The sequence below is a fragment of the Manis javanica genome, chromosome 13 (genome assembly GCF_040802235.1).
Source record: "Manis javanica isolate MJ-LG chromosome 13, MJ_LKY, whole genome shotgun sequence".
NCBI classification, from domain to species: Eukaryota; Metazoa; Chordata; class Mammalia; order Pholidota; family Manidae; genus Manis; species Manis javanica.
This window is the reverse complement of record NC_133168.1, coordinates 416,637-437,659: the sequence shown is the minus strand read 5'-3', so window position 1 is coordinate 437,659 and position 21,023 is coordinate 416,637. Positions and strand designations below refer to the sequence as shown.

Sequence of the window (21,023 nt, the reverse complement as noted above, 5' to 3'; positions counted from 1 at the left end):
CCTTATCCAGACAACCTCCCGGGGAGTCAGTTCTGTCGCCTCCAGTTCATGACTAAGACTCTGAGACGTGAAGTAACTCGCCTAAGGTCACACAGCTTGTAAGTCGGTGAACTGGGATTCACACTCGGCTCTGTCTGATCAGAGCTACAGGGCAGGCGCTGGTGCGGAACACGCTGACTGATCACAGGCTCAGCTTGGTCTGTGTTTTCTGCCACGCATTGTGGCATGTCGATATTCATTCATTCATAGAGTTTCTCTGCCCATTCCAGCCGATTTTCATTCCCGCTTCCTCCCTCAGTCATTTGTATGCTTGAGCTGACAGGCTGGGCTCCAAGCATTTCCCCACGCCCCCCTGAGCAGAGGGCAGAACCACTTGCCTGCCTCCAGCTGCCCGCAGCACCCGCCGGGTTCCCGCCTTTCCAGGAGGGGGGGTTGCCATGCAGCCGCGCAGCCTCACCTTCCTGCCTCCTCCGAGGTGGTCGGCCGTCCTCCAGGCTGGGCCCAGGCCGCTCCCCAAGGAAGCTGCCCCTTGCTGGTGCAGGGTGCACACCCTGCGGCGCTTCCCCCTGCTTCCCCATTCCCGGGCTCAGGGTCCTCATCTCAGGGCTCATTTACACGGCGATTTAGAGGGCTTTGAATATAATAATCTAAGCGGTATACGGAGTGCGCAGGCGGTTTATTGGGGGAAAACCTCCAGTCACCTGCTTCTTTGAAGTTCTGACCTAGAGACCGCGGAGATGTGAGCTACGTCCCGGGTCACAGCGAGAGTCGGGGAGAGGGCCCGCCGCCCACCTGCGCGGCCTTCGCCGGCGGCGCCGTGCTTCTGATCCCGCAGCCGCACGCTCGGGCTCGGCCTCTCCGGCTAGAGTTTGAATAACTGGAGGCCGGCATGGCGGGCCTGAGCTTTGGTGCCCTCCTCCAGGGACTTCCATTTCATGGGACCTTTCAAAGCACTAAATGCTAATCTCCAAAGGCCACGTTTAGGACCTTGAATTGTAGGGACCCGAGTGTGGAAAGGCCCCCCCGCTTTGGAACGCTCTCCCCAGCTCCCCTCACAGCTGGGCTTGGTGCCCGGGGCCCCTGCCTCGGGGAGGCGTGCCGGCGGCCCCCCAGTGCGCTGGGCTTAGATCAGGTCCTCAGGCAGCTGTTTTCTCCCACTGGGGTCAAAGGGCGGCAGTGTGCAGGGGCAGCCCGGGCGTCGTGGGGCGCCGGGCAGGTGCGCGGGGGCGTACGGGGCGCCCTGGGGGGCCGGCTCTCAGCTCAGCTCGCCGCGGCCAGCAAGGAGCTGCTTGTGTCCGAGGAACCAGCGGCCAATGAGCATCTCGCTTTCAAAAATCACTTGGAGGCTAGAGTGCGAGTTTTCTTTCAGTCAACAAAGCGGGAACCATAAAAACAGGACTATCCTCATCATGTTGGCTCTATAACAGAAAAACGTAAACTTCTCTTTTTAACTTGTTGGGTTTTATAAAACCTCCACGTTTTGGGTCCATTTTGGACATGCAAATCTGCCACCCGAGAGCCCTGCCGCGGGCCGTGAATCGCGGGGAAACCTCTCTGCAGGCTGCTGAGTAACTGAACCTTCACGCAGGTGACAGCGGATTGCGCGATGGAGGCAGCTGGTCCCTGGGCTCGAGGAAACCTCGGCCCCGTCCAGGTGCCCCAGTCGGGTCCCGGCTGCACCTCGCGCGTTTCTCCTGCCTCCGCCCGGGGGGAGCAGGGCCGCGCCTCGGCCGCTTTCTGCGTGGGGCCACCAGGTGCCTGCACCCGGCGGCTGCTCAGGGCCGGGCGGGCGGCCGAGCGCCCGCGCTGACCCACCGGATCCCACGCGCCGCCCGTGTCAGCTCGCTGTGCACTCCAGCAGCGCCGCCTGGAGGGGCAGGGAGTCGGCACGGGGCGAGAGGCGTGCGCCCCGGGTCAGCTGACCGGTCCTGGGAGACATGCAGGCCCTACACCTTCCACGCAAGTGTTCGCGAACGGAGCAGGCGGAGGCGGGCCACGAACACGTCACCTTTGCCCAAGACGTCCAGTGCTGAGCGAAGGCTCCATGCGGCTTCCTGAACACCTGGGCAGAGCGGCCGGCCGCACCTCGGGCTCCCCGGGAGGCTGCAGACGGAGTACAGCGCAGCGCGGGGTCCTCCCGCGCCCCGGCCGCCGGGCTCCGAGTGGGGAATTTGGGAGCAGACGCGCCGCAGGGTCGGCGTGGGGCGGTGGGAGGGGCGGAGCGCGTGACTCCAGGGCCGCGGGGGCGTCCCGCCGTCACCGCGCATGCCCGGCCTCCGCCGAAGCCTTTCCCAGTGCGCAGTGGGGCGCGAGGGGCGCGCGCCTTCGTCCGAGGCTCCTTCCGCGGCCTCCCCGCCGAGGGCGTCCTGTGCTCACCCGACGGGTGACGGGATGTCCCGGCGGCCGCGCGTCAGCCCGGGAGGCACCCGGCGGGGCGGCGTGAGGGCGATGCGGGCCCACAGTCGGCCAGAACGGAAAGGAACCCCCCTGCCTGACAGCGGATTCTGCCTACACGCTCCGGGAAGGGGTCACGACCCTCCAGACTGAGCTCTGCTTTCACAGGCTGTCAGTACAGAATAAATGCGCCTCCCGCTTCAAGACAAGCCACACTCCGCGTGCCCGCCGCAGTGAATTCCCGGAGTGTCCCTCAGAACAAGGCGCGGCGGGGCCGCAGGACAGCGGAGACCCGCCCAGGCGTCCCGCGGCCCTGACGCTCGGTTTGCCTCCGCGAGGCGGCGGCTCACGCGGGAACGAGCCGGCTGTCACGGCCGGAAAGCCCTCCGGGCTCCGACGGACGTGCGCAGGGTGCAGGCGAGGCCCGCACGGGCCGCAGCCTCAGGGCCGACGTCCCTCGCGCCTGAGGCGCCTGCGCACGCGCGGGAACCCCAGGCGCTTCCCGCCTGAAGGCACCGCGGCGGAAGTAAATGATACGCGCTAATGGTCCGGCCGCCCCTGGCTTCTCTTCTGCCGTTCGTCGTTCATGCGGCTGGGCTCACACGGAGCTAATGGATCTTGAAAACGCGGGCCTCGGCCTGCGGGCTGGGCGGCCTTCTCTCTCCATCTGCCGCGAGGCGCGCGTCTCACGGGCCTTCCGGCGTCGCCGAGAAAGAGAATTACTGTGTTTTGAGGAACTTTCCGGCCCACGTGCCCGCGGCCCCAGGACTTGGGGTCCCCTTGGCGAGGGCGGCGGTGACGTGGGTGGGGTTGGGGGAGATGCTCTTGGCCAACGTGGCGAGACGCGGCCCGGAGCGTCAAAGCACAGCGCCGGCTGCCCTGGCTCGGGCGGCTCGATGTTCGGAAGGAAAACAAGGAAAAATGAACACCTTTTCTGGGCGCCGAGCTGGGAAACAGCTCGTGCATTGCTTGGATTGCAGCCGTGAGCCGAGGTGTCTCCTGATCACATAGAAATAGAACCGGATGGGCAGACATTTTGAAACTCGTCACTGAAATTTAGAATCACATTTAAAACCTTAGGTGAGTCACTAACCATCAGACAGACACCGATGTCGCTTTCTGTGCCCCTGACCCCTCAGGGCGGTTTAGGCCTGAATGAGGCTTTGGGGCTCAGCTTGTTTTTACCGCGCGCGGACGGGGGCGGCCCCGGCACGAAAGGCGTCCGTGCCGGTGGCCGTGCCCTCGCCGAGCCGTCAGCGCCCCCTCGACGCTCGCGGGCCGCAGGCTTCCTCGGCCGGCGGGGAGCGCGTACCCTGCGTTCCGCTTTTTGCCGCCGCTGCTCCCGCCGTGACGCCTCCCCGGCCGCTCGCGGAGCGTCAGGGCCCGTCGTTCGCCATCGCCTGGGGCGGGAGCCCGGCCTCTGAAGGGCCGGGGGCCGCATCACTTCCCGAACCTTTGCGGGCATTTCCTGTACGCCTGTGTGAATCCGCCCCGAGGCGTCACCTCGGGGAAGATCCGGGGGACGAGTTCGCGGCTGGGTGTCTGTCCCGACATCTGGGGGCGGGCAAGGAGGGCGGCCCTCCCGGGTCTCAAGCGCCAGAGCTGCAGACCCTTGTCACCGCAATGCCCCGCCAGTTACGGGAAACCAGCTCTGCTTTGCTTTTCCTGTTTTTTTAGACAAGCATTCCCCTTACCCAGTAGGAATCTCGACTGCAATGTAAATGGACTAGTGCACTTCGCGGTTCATGAGCAGAGCTTACTGTTCCCTGGTATCTGTCTTTTGGCAATGGTGACATTTAAGGGCTGAACTATTTCACGGCACAGTTGGACTTTCATTGGCCAGGTAGGCGCGTAAGAAGCACTCACTCTCAGCCTCCAAAACCCTCCTCTTGGGCCATAAATAGAGTCATCTTTCTATATAGTTTACATAGATTTTACACACACACAGTTGAAACATCCGTGTATAACGTTCGACACTCCCCAACCTACCCACTAAATAGCCTATTGATCAGATGCCTTACTGAGAACGTAAGATGATTAACACATATTTTGTATATGTATTACATGCTATGTTCTAACAATAAAGTAACCTACAGAAAAGAAAATGTCCTTTCAGATTGCTACAAATCTCCAAAAAATTTTCCAGTACATTTATTTTTTTCATTTTTCATCTCACCTAGAGGTGTCCAGTGCATTTATTGAAAAAGTCTGCATATAAATGGGCTTGACACTTCAAACCCATCTTGTTCAAGGTTCAATTGTACGTATATTTCATATATAGTGTTGTTTGTGTATTCTTTTTTTTGAGATCAGATGATCAAGATACATATTTACTTCTAAAGTTATTAATATGAGGGTGTCATTGAAGATCTTAAAAGAAGAAGAAAATGTCCCTGTAAAGAAAATATATTACAACTGGGAGATATAATTATGAAAACTCAGTCACACTCAAAAGAATGTAGGTGGTAGACCTTGAACCTTTTTGGGTCATTAGATACTTTTATCCATGTCATTTTATAAATGAGTCCCTGGGAATTTCAGAAAAGTGAATGGACTCAAGGTCACACAGCAAGTAAGTGGTGGAACCAAGATGAGAGCATGGGTCTCCTAAAGTTCTGGCCCGAATCATACATCCCAGCACTTCACATGATGCAAGTATGTTTACATATGTAGCCAGACCCTATCTAGAATCTATTTAGAATAGATTGTATTGTACAAAGTTGTTCTATTAAAAAGTTCCACTTCACAAATAAAGCTTTCAAGATTCTGCTAAAAGGGATTGTTTAGCTATCTGATTTTAATTCTCTAACACAGAACGGCCTGTTACATTTATCTAATATATCTAAGCAGCTTTATTGATGTCCCTGGAAGCAACTGCCTACATCATTTTGAATTACTGTATATCTACCCTTTGAGATAAGTAAACACAGTCTTCCAAACGAAGAAACATTTTATTATTTGTGCATGAATCACAGTTTGGTCTAGTCAGGACACACAACATCTGGCTAACTCAAAAAGCAGTCTTAAGCAACGGGGATGCTTGCGGTTGTTTACAGTTATTGCAACACCATTTCTATCCTCTTGCTAAGCACCATGCGGCCCAATGGACTTGTCAGACTTAGGGGAACATGCAGCAGGCTTCAGGGGCAGGGAATCCAGAGCGGCCACGGCCCCGTTTCAAGGACAGATGAGGTCTCCGGAGGACAAGGTTTTCTGGGGTCAGAGGGTCCCTTTGAGAGGGACTGAAAACTGCCTCAGCTAGAGGAATGCTTGTCAGAACAGGGCCCCACGCACCCAGCCCCAAGCGATCACAAGGGCACCACCTGAAGGGTGGGCAAAGGCCCCCGCGGAGGAGCCACGTACTCCTCCTCCCTGAGCAGTCGCAGCAAGATGTTCTTCTTATTCTTGGGCCAGCTGTAGACGTGAGTGTTCTGAAGCCAGGTGGGCACGTGCTCCTGTGGGTGAGAGAATGACAGAGGCTGAGGCCGTGAAGACACCTGGACCGCAGACCCCAGGCTGGCTCCCAAACGGCTATGGCTTCCCCTCCACGCACATTTCCTGCCCAGCTGTCCTGGGACTTCAGCCACTTTGCTTTTGGAAGGAGGCTGCACGGACACGCTCACGGCTCTGGGCACAGGCTGTGTATCTCATCACGGAAACCAGATGTGCACGGCCTCCATGGCCACCTGCCCTTTACATTTCAACATGCTTTTCACCACCTCACATGAAAGGGGTGGGACAGAGGCCATGCAGAGTGATGGGAATTCCTCTGTGGCTTCAGAAGAAGTACACGGAGGCCATGGGCTTAATCTAATTTATTTTCCTTTCATTCCAGCTACAGATTTGGCCTGCAGTAAAGGGAGCCCACAGATCCCAGTTATCAGGCCGAACAGAAACTGCACTGGGGACTGTGGGGTGCAGTTGCTGACTGCCCTCATGAGAGGACATTGTTTGGGGAAAGACAGATAATGAAAAAGTAAAATGGATGTGTGTTCAACGGTGGTGTGTGCTGTGGAGGAAAATAAAACAGAGAATGGGGGTAGGAAGTGCTGGGCAGGGCTGAAAGGTCTGTTAAACAGTGTGGTTAGGAAGGGTCTCCCTGAGAAAATGGACAGGGGGAGCAAGCTTTGTGGCTGTCTGGGTCCAGGAAGATCTGAGAGGCAGTGCAAAGGCCCTGTGGGGGGAGCATTCCCGGCTTCATGCAGGAGCTAGAGAAGAAAGAGAGAGGTGCAGAAGGAGGGGAGGCCAGGATGGAGGACCTTATGGGCTTTCCTCTGAGGGGTGGGACGCTGGGGACTGCAGGGTGAGCTCAGCAGCACCAGTGGGAAGCCAGGCACTGCGGGAACCGGGGACCCACATGAAACAGTTACTGCCTTGACGCGTTCATAGTGTTCTGATGCCAAAACATCAAGAAACTATTTTCTAGGCCACGGCATACCGCAGGGGCAGGCGGAGGGAGCAGATTCCCCCGAGTCAGGCAACGGGGATGGCCTGAAGGCTCAAAAACAGCAGTAAAAGCAGCTGACAGTGGTCCGCTCTTCTATCCCCATGCTCCAGCAGCTCTGAGCGATTGCTCCCAGCATCCCCACCCAACGACGCACCCTTGACTCAAGGCACTTGATTAAGAGCTCTTAGAGAGGCACAGCTCAGTATATGGGGACATCACAAGGCTAGCAAGGCTGGGGGATCCAAGGCTGAGCAAGAGTTTCCTGGGCAGACAAGTCAGGGAAGGGCACTGTGAGCAGAGGGCACAGAAAGCACAAAGGCACAGACACACGAGAGTGTGGTGCGCGTGAGGGCCAGCTGAGACAGGCCAGTGTGACGAGAGCTGGACTTATGTGTGCCCCGGACAGGAGGCTGAGCACGTGGGCACAGCCCTCTTCCAAGGGGCCTCCTACTAAGAACACTGATATGATGTTACAGTCAGTGGGAACCCACCACAGAATTTCTGAGCTGGAGAGAGACCTATCGGGTTTGCATGTTGGCTGTTCCTGTTTGACAGTCAGCACAGGGACAGAGTAGAGACAGGGGACCAGAGAGGAGATCATGCAGCAAGAGCAATGGGGAGCTGGGTGAGGATGGAAAGGATGCGATCACGCGGGTTGTGACCTGTACTCCCCTCGGAGTCCTGCTCACATCTGTCGACCCTACCTCATCCAGGTCAGACGTCACGATGCAGTCCCTGACATTTAGGGTCCTCCGGGGTGACACTGGGCCTGAGTTCAGGGTGCTGTGGTCTGATTCTCAAGATGTTTACCACACCTGCCTTCCCTTTGCCAGGCCTGGCACAGGGCCTTAGTGGGCTTTGCCCATACCCAAACCCGCTGGCATGTCCTCCTGGTGCAAAAGCCCCACAGGAACTCCAGCAAAGTCCACTTTGGTAACTGCATAGATTTCATTCCTGCATTCTACAGCTTTGAGAGCTCAACCAGGTGCCAGGGCCCAGGGGGCAGGAGGGTGCGCCTTGGCTTGTATGTGGAACAGGGAGAGACGTGTTCCCAGCAAACAGCCTCCTTTCTCTCGTGAGTTAACACAGACGGCTTTGTATGTGTGATGGCCATGAGCCCTTAGGACGTATGACCTGCTAGATAATGCTAATGGCTTGGCTGACCCGGTCAAGTACCAGCCTGTCCACGCTGCTGCTCTGAGCAGGGCACCTGGTCCATCTTCCCCACAATGCTCTTGTCTCTAAGGCCTGATGGAGAGTTGACATGCTTTCCCACCAACAACCTCAGAGAGCAAACCGACCAGAGCTCGAGCGACAGGTTGTCATTTGCCCACCTTCTTAGCATTCGGGAAGAGCACGGGGATGAATCTGAAATTCATGCTTCCTTGTTGTATGAACTCAATCTGCATCTGGAACAGAATGAACCTGGAGGTTTGATTTCAGCCGCAACTAGGGGGGAGTGCAGCCCTGCCCACGAAGCCTGCCTGGTCTTTAGTTCCGATCTCCTTACCCGAGTGCCCCACATTTACAAGTTTAAGCTCTCCACATCACACATCTATGCCATCCACTCGCTCCTCAGTCATTCACTGAAGGCCCCTTAAAAGTCACGCTCTGTGCTAGATTGGGTTTCAAGAGTTGGGACAGCTTTGGTGTACGCTGCGCCGGCTCCACCCAGCTCACAAAGGCCAGTTGTGTGTGTCTCTGCACAACCCTGTGCTCAGTGGCTTCACATTGGTACCTTGAAATTGGCCCTGGTGGGAGCATCCCTGCTATGGGGATGGGCAAATGCTACAAATCAGAATTTTTTTTTGAGAACCAGTTTGCCATAACACCACTGATATGATTCCTATCTTCCCAAAGCCAGCAGATTACTGAGACAACAGAGAGGTGAACTGCTAAAGCGGTGTGCTGTGAAGACCATGAACGCACTGCTGTGGAAGCCCACCTGGGGACCTTGCATCGTGCAGCAGCGTTCGAAGGACAGTTACAGGGGAGGTGCCACTTGGATGCTGCAAACAGAGGTTTGCTCAGCCGGGAAATTGGCGGAGGAGAGGACATGCTCACCAGTGTCTGGGGGCCTGAACGCTGCTGGGGCTGGGACCAGCTCAGAGGCATGGTGGCTGCAGCCAGATGGGAGGGAGCGAGCGCTGCCTACCAAGCTTTAGGCTCCCCACACTAGGTCCAGTTTACTCTGAGCTGCGGCAGCCCAAAAAGGTTTAGCTGCCAAGAACTCTATCAAAACCAGAATGTTCAAGATGAGGGGAGTTAGAGTCTTCCAAATCCTGTGACCAGCACAAAGCTCTCAGTCCTCTGATCACATGGAGATGAGGAATTACGTGTTCCCAACCGTTTCATCTACCGCTGTTTTATAACAGATGCCTCCATTGTGCAGCAGAGAAGGGGGTGGCCGGGGTGACAACTACAGTGGAAACCCCTCTTGAACAACCTTTTACACACCCATGCACACACACCAATCCTGCACGAGCTGACTTCTCAGAACCACAAACCAGAAGATGAGCCGAGAGCAATGCTCCTAACAGACCCACCACCCGGGGGCAGACGCCTGCACAAAGGGCACAGGGCGGGCATCAGAGTGCAGAGCGGGACTGCGGCCTGACTCCAGGGTGGCGCGTACTGCCGTTTTGCTCATCCACTAGGCTCCCCAGTCTGCTGAGGGGCCAGCTGGCAGTGGTGCATTCTAATTTCCTCCCATATTTCCAGATACTGGCTTTTTGTGACATCATCGGCTCTGTGACGCAGTTATTCACAGGCACCTCTTCACTCCCTCTGTCCTGGAGTTTTCTGCTGCCAGGAGGGGACCAGGAAGTCAGCCAGGTGTGCAGGAAGGCACGTCTGTGTCTGGCCACTTACACCTCCTCAGGGATAGCGAAGGACCCAGACATCACTGCCCCAGGAAACTGAATCTGGAGACACCCTGGGTCACGGCTGGGCAGTCAGACAAGCCCTGAGGTCAGGCTGTGCGCTAGTGCCTGACAGCTGTCCTCAGGAGCTGGCAGGGACCTGGGCCCTTCCCACGCACCAGCTGGCAGCTCCCGGGACTGGCAGCTTCCGAGACATGCAGACAGGACGTGGAGTGCTTGGGGCCGTGCGGACACGCAGCCGCCAGACAGGGATGGCGGCACCCGGAGCCGCCAGGACCTTTCAGGGCAGAAACGGTGCCTTTCCTGGGCCCACCAATGGGAGAGAATGGAAATGAGGGGTACCTTCTCCGGACTCTCAGCCTTACTCCTGAGCCCCCATTTGCCTCAGCTTTTACTTTGGGTTGGTTCCAAGCCCAAATAAATGGCGGCACTTGGTAGAAGGGGGACAGAGACACTGAGGACCCGCAGGGGAACACAGCTCCCACCCCCTCTGCCTTTTCTCTGAGCTCCTGACCCACAGGACAGACCTGGACTTAAGTCACCCCCAAGGTGAAGCTCTCGGCCCTCAGCTGCCCGGTTCTTCCGCCCCCGCCCGTCTTCCTGGTTCGTTGCTTATGCCCCATCCAGGCACCTCCCAGCTTGTGCAGAGCCAGAGCTGAAATGGAGCTTACAGGGTCCAGGCCAGTGGTTCTCAAGCCTTCGTAAAACTCAGGATCCTTGGTAACAGCCTGAGAGAGGCAGACCAGCTCTGGCTGAGGGGGGTGGGAGGCCCACAGCCGCCCACTGGGGGCTGTACAGAGTCTGAAGTCACAAGTCTAGTCGTGCCCCCACCAAGCAAACTGTGTCCCCACCATCTACACACTCAGGGAAGCGGGAGACCACTAGCTCACCCCCAGGTCCAAGGGGCGATGTCTCCAGAGCTCCCCCAGAGGCTGCGCCTCCAGCTCCCTGTACATTCCTCCGTCTGTCCAGGGGTGACCGGGCCCCAGAGCTCAGGTGCGCTGGGCCTTGTTGCCGTGAGCTAAGAACAGTCCCTGCCCTCGATGGAGCGTCCACTGTGGGCCACACACTTGGCAGTGTATTTCATCTGATCTTCATAAGGCACTGTAAGTATTAGCGGCCCATTTCATGAATAGAGACACGGAGGCACGGACTGACAGAAGCGGCTGGCTCGTGGTCACACGCCGGCACCTGAGGAAGCCGGTCTGAAGCACAATACTGTGTCCCTGTCACCAGGCTCCTCCGCCTCTCTGCAGGCAGCAGGCAGACCGTGATGGCGGCGCAGGAGCCCACTCCCCTCACATTCCCGTCTCCCGCTTCTTGGATTTCACGTCTGCTGGTCACAGCCAAGCCAGCAGCGCCCCACCCGCTGAGTCCTGGCACTTGGAGGCCCCGGGTTAATCTCCCCTGGCGCTGACAGGGCACGGAGTCCAGAGACGCGATGACCTGCCCAAGGTCCCATAGGCAGACGGAGCCAGAGCAGCACCCCCTCCTGCCCGGGGCTCTTCCTCCCCCTGCAGGCTGCCTTCGGGGTCTCACAGAGGACGGAGGAGGCCCCCCCACTCACCATCCGATGAATGTACTTCGTGTGTAAGCCGTGCTCATCCTCGTCCGGTTGTGACTCGGCGCCTTCCACGTCCCGTTTGTATTTGGGGCTGATCGCCACTATTATCATCACAGTCTTCTGTTAACGAGGGAGGAAGCGCACTTACAGAGCGCAAAGTGTGGCCCAGGGGGCAGAGGCGGGCAGGTCATCGCCAGCGGACCGCCGTGGCCCCGATGCACTGCAGCACGGGGCTGGGATCCGCGTCTGCGCTTAGAGAAAGGCGCCCCCACTCCCCTCTTTCTCCTTCATGGCTCTGCCGAGTGGCGGGGCCAGTGGCTCCGAGAGGAGCTCTCCTAAGCGGACGCGGTTTGCCCACAGCCCTCGCGGATAGATGGCGAGTGAAAGCCTGCGTCACAGTGATCCTGCACCAGCAGCCCCAGTGACCAGGCGCCCGGGCAACTGGCTCTGGCCAGCGTGAGTGCCCTGCTGGCAGCAGGACGATGCTCGGCTCAGGCAGGAGGAACAGGCCCTGACAGACAGCATCAGGCTGTGGGCAAAAGGAAAGGCCGAAAAACCCCAGCCTGCGGGGACTCTGACCCCACGGCTCCCCACAAAGGAAGCAGCCCCAGAGGCCTGTGTGGACGCAGGGCAGCAGCCAGTTCCTGCCCCGGGGAAGCAGAGGTGTCCCAGGGGCCCGCAGAGGTCCTGCGGGTGGAGCACCAGCCCGGGGGCTGTGAGTGGGCGTGTGGCGAGGCTGCCCAGGAACCCCTGCAGCCCAGCCCGACAAAACACCTGGTGGGGCTCCAGACTGAGCTGAATCCTGCCCCTCCCCGCCTTCATTTCCTTCTTCCCGGTTCTGGGCAAGATAATGTTTGCTCTGATGGCCATCGACCGCCCGAGAGGGGCTGGACCGTCAGTCCTGCCTGTGCACGTGCAGGAGGCGGCCCGTCCCTCCTGTCCACGTCCCCATGAGGCTGCTGCCTGCAGGACCTTCTGAGCTGGGACTTGGGGGCCGGCCGGCTCCTTTCATGAACAGCTTCACGAGCTAGTTGACGGTCTTTCTCGCCAGAAAACGAGTTCAGAGTGCCAGGATGTACTTACATCTCTGAGGTACCGCTCCATCCACTTAATGATATCAATGCCTCGGACTCTGTCCTCAAATATGTCAATCTACAAGAAAAAGGTGTGGCAGATAGCTTTCTACGAGAAGCTTGCTCTAGATGCAGGGCGAGAGAAAGCACAGGAGACCCTACATTTAAAACTGAAAAAGCTACTAACATTTTTAGCAGGCAGGAGGGGCATGGAAGTCAAAACAACAAAATGCAGTTTCCCTACTTCAACATTAGTAGGCCTTCAAGTACTTGACATCCATAATTAGGACACAGTGCTACACATGAAAATGTCTCTGCCTACATAATGAGTGTGTTTTAAAAATCTGAGACCCCCAAATTGGATATAAGCTGCAATATACCTTACACGTACATTTGCATTTTAGAGCTAGACCAGACCCCCCAGAACGTGTGGTGTGTTCCTGCCCCTAAGCGCTGCTGTGCATCGCGGTGTGGAGCAGCAGCTGTGCATGGCTCCCACTTCAAACCTCACAACCCAGTGCACAGCAGAAGGACCTTGTAAAATAAGCGGGTGAAGTAATACAGCTTAGCATATCAACAGCTATGTAAAGGTTTTCCCCTTGTTTTTCTTTCAATGTATTTACTCTAATTGCTCAGTTTCCCCTTTGAATAAAATACTTACTGCAGTTTGGAAGCCATTTACCAACAGGAACTTCACAAATTTCACCACCTCCATGGCTGTGTCCATAGAATAAGTGATAAAGACTTTCCCTAGAGAGATTTTCACGCTCATTAGAAACTAGTCAAATTATTCTATTCCAAACACTTGTGAACTGTGTGCCATGCCTTCTGTCCTCCACAAATACGAGAGGGCCGCCTCTGGACAGGTGGGGGGGGCGCCTAGGCCTGCAGCCGTCCTCGGGACGCAGGTGCACAGGCCCCAGGCAGGAGTCTGCCCAGGGCGTGCAGACTGTTCGGGTGTGGGGACAGGGGAGCCCAGGGCGCAGGCAGGTGGGCTGAGACAGGCTGAGGAGACCCTCTGAAAGGCCACACCAGCAAAACACCCGTCAGAGCCCGCAGGTCCGTAGGGCCAGGCCACCACTGTGTACGTGAGGAGGGCTCTCCAGCAGCCGGGGATGCTAGGCTTTGTGGTGCCACCCGGCAGTGTCCTCCTCCCCTGACCTCACGATGCTCTCTGCTTGATGAGAGCTGACCCCTTGCTAGATGAGAGCAGGGGAGGGTGGGGGAGGAAGGGGTTCTGCGCCTCCCCCCATCCACTCACTGGGGGGAAACCCAGGAATCTGGAGTAGGTGCAGTTCAGAAATGTTCATCGGAACTTGAGCAGCTTGAAGGGCAGGTGCTGCCGCAGGGCACTCCGGGGCCACTGGCCCCCTCGCCCCCCTTGGGACAGCCCAGAGCCACAGGCGGCCTCGTGCCCAGCAGCCGGACCCAGCCATTGTGAGGACCAGCGTTTGCTCGCACGGCCTTGGGGCAACCAGCTGGCTAGCACATTAACGTGGTGGGCAAGTATGTGTTGGCTCTTAGTCTGGGAGGGACTGGCTATATCTCACAAAGCCCCTGGGCAGAGGTGGGAAAGAAGGGTGGTTGCAGGGAAAATACGCGTCTGTAGGTGTCCACCCACGCTTAGGCCCTGGTTTCCTGAAACACCCGCCTCTGGTGGGAGTGTGAACAGGAGGCGCGTTGGCTCATTTGAGCTTCCAGGCATATTGGTGGTGCTCAATTCATTTTCTTCTCGACACCTGATCATCAACCAATTCCTATGTAAGAATTTTAGGGCTCCCTTTATAGATCATGGTAAGATCAATATGATCTACAGACTGACCTTGGGACTATATCCTATGCAGGGCAGCATGCATTCTCCAAAACTGCTCAAAATTAAAATGTGTAGTATTTTAAGAAGAAAAAAAATATATTTGAATGTAAAATAACAATGGATCGTTGTCCTAGAAATCTTTCAGCATTCTGAATGGTGGACAGCACGCACATCCCACTAGGAATTAGCAATTGGAAAGGGCGTCATTTTCAAGTTTGGTTTGGAGATGCCCAATTTGGAAAAAGGGTTAGTTAGCGTCACCTGAGCGTCTCCAGCAGCACCTTAGAACATGACAGTCTCACAAGGAGCAGCTGTTTTCCTGAGGTGTCTGGAGCTCACTGCTCTGACTGACCTTATCCCGAGAACGTTCTGGTGATGTTCCAACATTTCGGGCTCTGTCTGCAAGATGTGGAAAAGGGACCGCCACCCGACACTTAGTCGACTGTTTCTTTGAACAAAAGGCTCAGGTTTTGCTTGGTCATGAAGCAGGAAGGAGAATGCGAGACAGCTTTCTGCAAACAGGATTGCTTATTCCTACAGGAAATGACCTCGTCCTCAATGGCTGCCGCTAACTCATGGGGAGACGCTAGGTCCTGGCCAGCACCACAGGACATCCATCAGTTTATCCAGGGGCAAGTCCACTCAAGAACCTCACTTAGAAGAGGAAAAGGCATGGAAGTCATCTGTTGTTGGAGTTAAGCTCAAGAAATTCAGGAGCAAGTGCCCTGTGAACACCACTGCTAGTGTCAGATTCACTGAAAACATTCATACAAAGCGCTGGTTACATTTTTAGCAAAAAGCGAAAAAAAAAATTTCATGTCATTGTGTCTGCAATAAATATCTAGGACTGCAGACGAATAATCACGGACTCTCAAAGTATAAGACCTGACAAGGAGAAGGGACAACAGCACTGCAAACAGCTTACGCAGTTCTTCTGGAAGACTGCTTGTTCTCAGAGTTCCCCTGGCCGCAGGGTTACTGGGGGGTCTGGGGACAGCAGCTGCGGGTGGCGCCTGGGCACCCTGTGGTCCCGACTCTGCAGGGTGCTCCGGGCACTCGTCAGGAGGCTGGTTATACAGCTGGTCCCTGGAAAGGAATGATTCACAGTGAATTTTCAATTTTTTTTTTCAGAGGCAAACCTTGAGGCACAGAAAGCCTTTAAGAACTATGGGGGACACCAGCGAGCGACCTTTTCCCTCTGCCTCCATTTCTTTTCTGAGCCAGAGGAATGAGCTTTGTTTGCTGCATGGAGTTTCAGTCAATAAGCAGCTCGGCCACCTGCCTTGAGGAAGGAGGGCCTATGCTCGGGATCAAAAGAGGGAAATGGGATTCGCTTTCTGCATTCAAGGGCTGTCGGATGGGAAGATAAGTCTAACAGCATAATGGGTGACGTACAAAGCTGCTGCTACAGACATTCGGATAAAAAGAGGACATAGCTCATGATACAGAGAACATGTAATTATGTATAAAAGGGAGGTTTAAAAGTATTTATGTTGCTGATATATGGATGAAATCTCACTTGGAAGACCTTTAAAGAAGTTTCTGCCCTGTTCTTATATGCTATATAGTTGCCAGTATTCCCACATGCACTCTGAAGCGCAGGCGCGAGGTGCTGAGTTCCTTGAGACATCCCAGCTCACATTACCGGCTTCACGGGGTCACGGTCAGGGCACAGGCATCTGTATTTGGCCAGCGCAGACCTAACAGACGCGGGACGGATCCATCTGTGGTGGGTGGTGCTTCCTGACTCTAGACTTGCTGTGGCGTGTGGCCTGGCACGGGGTGCTCCCTGGTGGCTTTCTGGTACTCAGCCTCTCTGGCGGGCACTGAGGAAGCAGGTCATTTGGTGTCCTGTTCTGTGGTCATTCCTAGAAGCCTAGGCTTGCTCCGTCAACCCCCAACAATTTTGTGAACACCTAGTTCCCTACATTAAATTCCTTCTAAAACAGCTAGAGTCGTTTCTGTTTTCTGTAACTGAATACTGACTGATAGGGGCACTAAAACTGAGTCTATAATGTTTAATTTCTTTACAAAAGAAACGTTGAAGCAAGTGGAAATATGTTAACATTAACATTTTTAAAAATCTAGGTAGTGGGACTGTGGATGTTTGTTATTTTTTGTGTTTGAGATTGTTTTATATGAAAAATTTAAAGAAATGTTTGGTTATAAAATCTATGTGCATATGCCTGGCTTTTATAGATTGTTGCTTATATTTTCAAATTTTTACCACCCCAAAATAAAAAAATTGAAAGACTTATGTAATAGGATTTAAAATAAAATTACACAGAATCTCAAGTATACTCAATTTCTAAAATGTGACTGAGGAAATTATTTTCATTTTATATTTTTAGAAAAAAATTCCTGTAATATGTGTCTTCATCTAATGGCGTCCTACTTCCATATCTTGTTTCACATTAAATCCCTTTATACCTAAAGTTTTTTAGTTGCTCTAAAAGACAATTGCTCATTTGATAAAGCATGGTGAAGGCCTCAGTAATATTAACAAAACTTCCAGATAAAAGCAGTATCGTGGAGATTAATGACAGAGTGACTTTCTGTATTAAGGTTCTGGTTCTCTTTCAAATTACCAGTAAGAGGACAATTAACATCATTACCTGAACTTAGTTTTCATTATCCTAAAATAAAATAAACCCAAGGAGACTGCATAGCAGGCTTAGAACAATGTCACAAAAGCAATTACTCTGTACTCTATTTGCAATTCTTCTGTAAATCTAAAATTATTCAAAACAAACGTTTACTTCAAAAATTACTCTTGCCTCCCTTATTCGACACAAAACATTTCACAAAAATGCTTAAATTTCATTTGTTTTCTTGGAATTTTAGGTATTTCTTCTGCACTAAGGGCTTATCCAGCAGTAAAATCACTTTTTACTTAATAAATACAAAAATTAATTTTACTTAATTATCTAAACTCCATGCAATTTTGTTTAAAAAAAAAAAAGACTCTGTCTCAAAAGAAAATCTGAGGACTGGTGGGCTTTTAAGTAAAGTGGAGAGAAGGCATGTGCCTTATCTGCCATTGCAAATATATAGTGGGCTTTTTTCCTTTCCATGAACTTTTGGAGCTAACTACTGATTTCTGTTTTGCTGAAAAATCTGCTTTCGTAGGCCCTTCATGCCTCATTCTAGCACCAAAACACAGACAGTGCTACTTTGAGGGAGTATGTAGAAGCTGTGCTTAAACAAGGCCAAACATTTCATCTATTCTCTTTCCAATTTTATCATGAATTATGAAAGTCCATTCACTTGAGTTTTTCCTATGTATTTGAGATCTATCCGTTAAGAGAAAAGGAAAACTTGAAGAGTGAGAGAGAACCGTGAGGAGAAACATGATCACAGGGTCGGACGGCTGAAGTCAAGAGAAGCCAGAATCGTCTTTCTGGAAGAAGTGTAGGTCAGCCCTCAGAATGGTGTTCAGCACGTGCAAATGCTGTTATTACAAAAGAAGCTAATGGGTTATTTGAAGCTCCTATTGAGAACTAACTGAATTTAAAAATTCAAAGTGAACAAATGGGTTTAAGCAGGTAAAGAAACTAGGGATACAAAAAGGAACTTCCTAACAGTGGAAGTCATAGTAAAAACAGAAATCTGTTTCGTGGGCTACAACGCCAGGCGAGCTGAATGTAAAGGAGGGGGGTGTGTCTGTCTTTCCTTCAAGGAAGCCGTGACTAGTCACCAGCGGCATCACGTCTCTGCTAAAGGGATTCTTGTCGACCAGCTTCATTTCCCCCTGACCTGAGAAGGCATCTGTGTGGGCTGGTCACTCACCCGGGGGGCAAACCGACAAGAGTTTTGGTGCAACTTGATGGCACTGGCATCATTCTTTTTCATGTTAGAAACGCTGGAAGGCTGGCTGGTCACTTACTGGTGCCGTGGGAGCCCTGGGGAGGGGTGGTCTCTTTGTCCAAGCCTCTCTTCTTGGGCCCAGGGGCCGGGACAGTTCACCATGACCTTTTGCACGGGGTGCTGGCCTCTCACACAGGCTCCAGGCAGGGGTGGCCCAGGCAGAGCTGGCTGGATGGCTTGCTGGTAGGCCGCTTGCGGGTAGCCACGGCCATCTGTGGATGAAGACAGCAGAGAGGACAGGAAGATCAGCCCCTTCCTGTGGAAGGAGGGTGAGCCCGGGGCAAATGCTGGTCCTCATACTAACTGAGGGATCCTGATGCCACTTACCCCTCCCAGGTATTTGGTAAATTTCTGTACTGTTATTGACTCGATAGCTTTCATAAATTAAGTCATTTTTCTTTTCCTAAATAAAAACATGTGTAGAACAGGAATTTGGGTCCAGTTGGAAAGCACGAGCTCCATGCAGCCCTCTTAATAAGGCGGGACAAGCCAACGGTGAACTTCTCTCACACCCCCGTTCCTAGCGTGACCCCCCAGGTGCCAGAATCCAAGGCTGGAGAAGCTATCCACGTGACAAAGAGAGAATTACTGCTCCTTTTCCTCCCCGACGTGGATCCCCTGAAACACACACACACTCACACGTGTGTGCCATTCCCTCCCAGGAAGAAGCGACTGAATGAAAACTTGGCACATGCCCCTGGGAAGCAGCTGGCCAGTTGGCAACACCTCCCAGCTCTCGGTCCTCCCTCGCTGAGGCTGTGTGCACCTGGGGACAGGGCCGGAGAGAGCACAGCCCCAGGGCCCCACCAGGGCTGCGATGACGCGTGTGAATGTGTGAGCTGGGACACAGTCGGTCCCAGCCAGGCCAGGGAAAGCAGCCACCCTGGCCAGGTGAGAGAGAGACCTGAAGACCAGCGGAGGCATGCAGGGGCCCAGTGCGTCTCGAAGGGAGCTGCTCAGGCCCAGAGCAGCCCAGGTGTGGGCATTCGGAGTGGTCCATGTGGGGTGCGCCCTAGGGGCAGGCCCAGGTCTGGCTGGGGAGCGCCCTAGGGGCAGGCCCAGCCTACGAGGGGCTGGAGAAGGTCAGGCGCCTGACTGTGTACCATAAACCAGGTGCCTCCTGGTGATCCAAATGTTGCTCCTCTGCCCAGGTGAGCAGCTGGATGACCCAGGAGGTTTGGGCAAGAAGGGACCTTGTTTTTCAAAACAATATTCTTTGGTCTGTCTTTCTGGTCGTAAGAGTAATGATCAAGCCTGCCTTCCATGCAGGCAGGGCGCGTACCGGGGTGCAAAGCGGGAGAACAGCAGGCGAGCCGGAAGCAGCACAGTGTGCTGGAGCCCGAGCGCGGGTGAGGATGCGGCTGAGGGTCTCATTCCCCCTCTGTGAGTGGTCAGGGGCCACTTGGGGTGACGGCCTCGAGCACTGCACAGAAGACAACACGCGTGCTCACGATCTGGCCGCCTCCGGGTCTCCCTTGCGAGGACGCGGGCAACGTGGCTGATGATGCTGACACGTGCCCGAGCCGGTATCTCAGTGGGCAGATTGCCAGGCCTCGGTCTACTGTCTGCTTCAGCCCAGACACCAGCCAGGTCCCTGCTGCTGCACGTCATCCAGCGGGAGTGAACACACGTCCAGCCCGGGCTGTCTCCTGGGCCTGACCTCGACCTGCTGTTGCTTAGGCCTGGTCATGGCCTTAGAGGCTTGAGGAAGGGGACGAGGATCAAAGGAGGCTCCTGGGCCCATCCCAGGCCCCCGGCTGGTACAGGAGGCCCTTCTGGGGTAAGATACACCATGTGGTCTGGTGTCGCCGCATTCCTGGCAGGCCAGGCACATCACAACGGGTCCAGATCGCCAGGGGGAGTTTCAGGACAAAAGGCTGCAGCTCGGACAATAGAAAAGGGCAAAAAGCACCACCGCGTCCAGTCGCCAGGCAGGGACCGACCCTGCTTGTAGATGGATCTTGTCCCCAGCTCTGGGACCCTGTCTGACATCCTCTCTACCCAGAATATTTTCACCCTGTATTTTCACAGACCAACTTCCTGTCATCCAGAGCTCAGGTGGGCTACCGCCTGTCCAGAGAGGCCCACCCCCACCCTGTCGCCCTGTCCTACCTGACCCTTTGGTTTTATTTTCTTCCCAGAGCTTATCATGCATTTGTGTAAGTGTGACTCTCCCTTGTCACCTCCGCCTGCCTTGCCTACGAGCATCCATGCTCTGTGGACCATGTCCACTGCCAGCCTGTCTCCAAGCACAGGCCCGGCACGCATGGCGCACCCAGTAAGTGGGCCGGGACAGTCACATGCCCGCTTCCTGCACCCAGGAGAGGAGCCGGCGAGGGCCCTACTGTCTGCTTGCTAGGTGTGGGGCTTCGAGGCTGCCCACTCCCCGCCTGCTGATTTTTCCTAACCCCTGGAAGCGAGAACAAAGGAATGATGGGCTAATAGTGTTTTATTTGCCTTAAAAGGACTACCAAGCTCTAGTCACCGGGTTTGTCTCGTGCGGAGAGTGGGTGTGAATGCTGCTGATCAAGAGCCTCTGAATCAAGGTCATACGGCTCCAACAGATTATTTCCTGCACAACATGTTTTTGTCTCATAGCAACAAATCGTATCATTAAAATCACCAAGGCATGTGGGCTAAGTGTCTGATTAGCTGTGACTCTCATTTCTGAAATGGCCACCTGTGCAAAGACTTGCAGTGCTTTGTGTGAACAGATGAAAACGATCCACCTCACCTCTTTCTAAACTGAGAGTACCGACAACAGGGTCTTGTATGCTGGCCTTCGAGCATTTAGAATAAAGAAATACCGAACATCTGAGGGTCAATCACAAACTTTCCCTTTTCTCAGTGGAATTTTATTTTGTCTGGAATTTAATGGTTGTGTGGAGAAGCTGCTAAATGAACGTGAAGCTGTCAGGTAAACGAGCACCTTGCCGTCCGAGCCCTAAGCACCCCACGCAACCCTGCTCGTTTGCGGGGTGCT

At 54.4% G+C, this 21,023-nt stretch overlaps 1 protein-coding gene across 5 annotated transcripts in view; it reads right to left on the bottom strand.

Annotated features, from left to right (window-relative positions):
• Positions 1-5,326: 5,326 nt before the first annotated feature.
• TRAF3IP2 (TRAF3 interacting protein 2) overlaps positions 5,327-21,023 on the bottom strand; it is a 32,612-nt gene continuing 16,915 nt past the window's right edge. For 2 of the 5 annotated variants that reach the window (XM_017658796.3, XM_017658798.3), the window contains 7 exons: positions 18,060-18,252; positions 15,099-15,259; positions 13,022-13,110; positions 12,371-12,439; positions 11,291-11,407; positions 8,176-8,250; positions 5,327-5,849 (listed from right to left, as the gene is read on the bottom strand). In XM_017658796.3, coding sequence (XP_017514285.3) covers positions 5,703-5,849; positions 8,176-8,250; positions 11,291-11,407; positions 12,371-12,439; positions 13,022-13,110; positions 15,099-15,259; positions 18,060-18,252 — 851 coding nt within the window. In that variant the 3' untranslated portion in view covers positions 5,327-5,702. Of the gene's footprint in view, positions 5,850-8,175; positions 8,251-10,613; positions 10,828-11,290; positions 11,408-12,370; positions 12,440-13,021; positions 13,111-15,098; positions 15,260-18,059; positions 18,253-21,023 lie in introns of those variants that run through there. The other 3 variants (XR_012124657.1, XM_073220772.1, XM_037012194.2) reach the window with 3 other exon arrangements.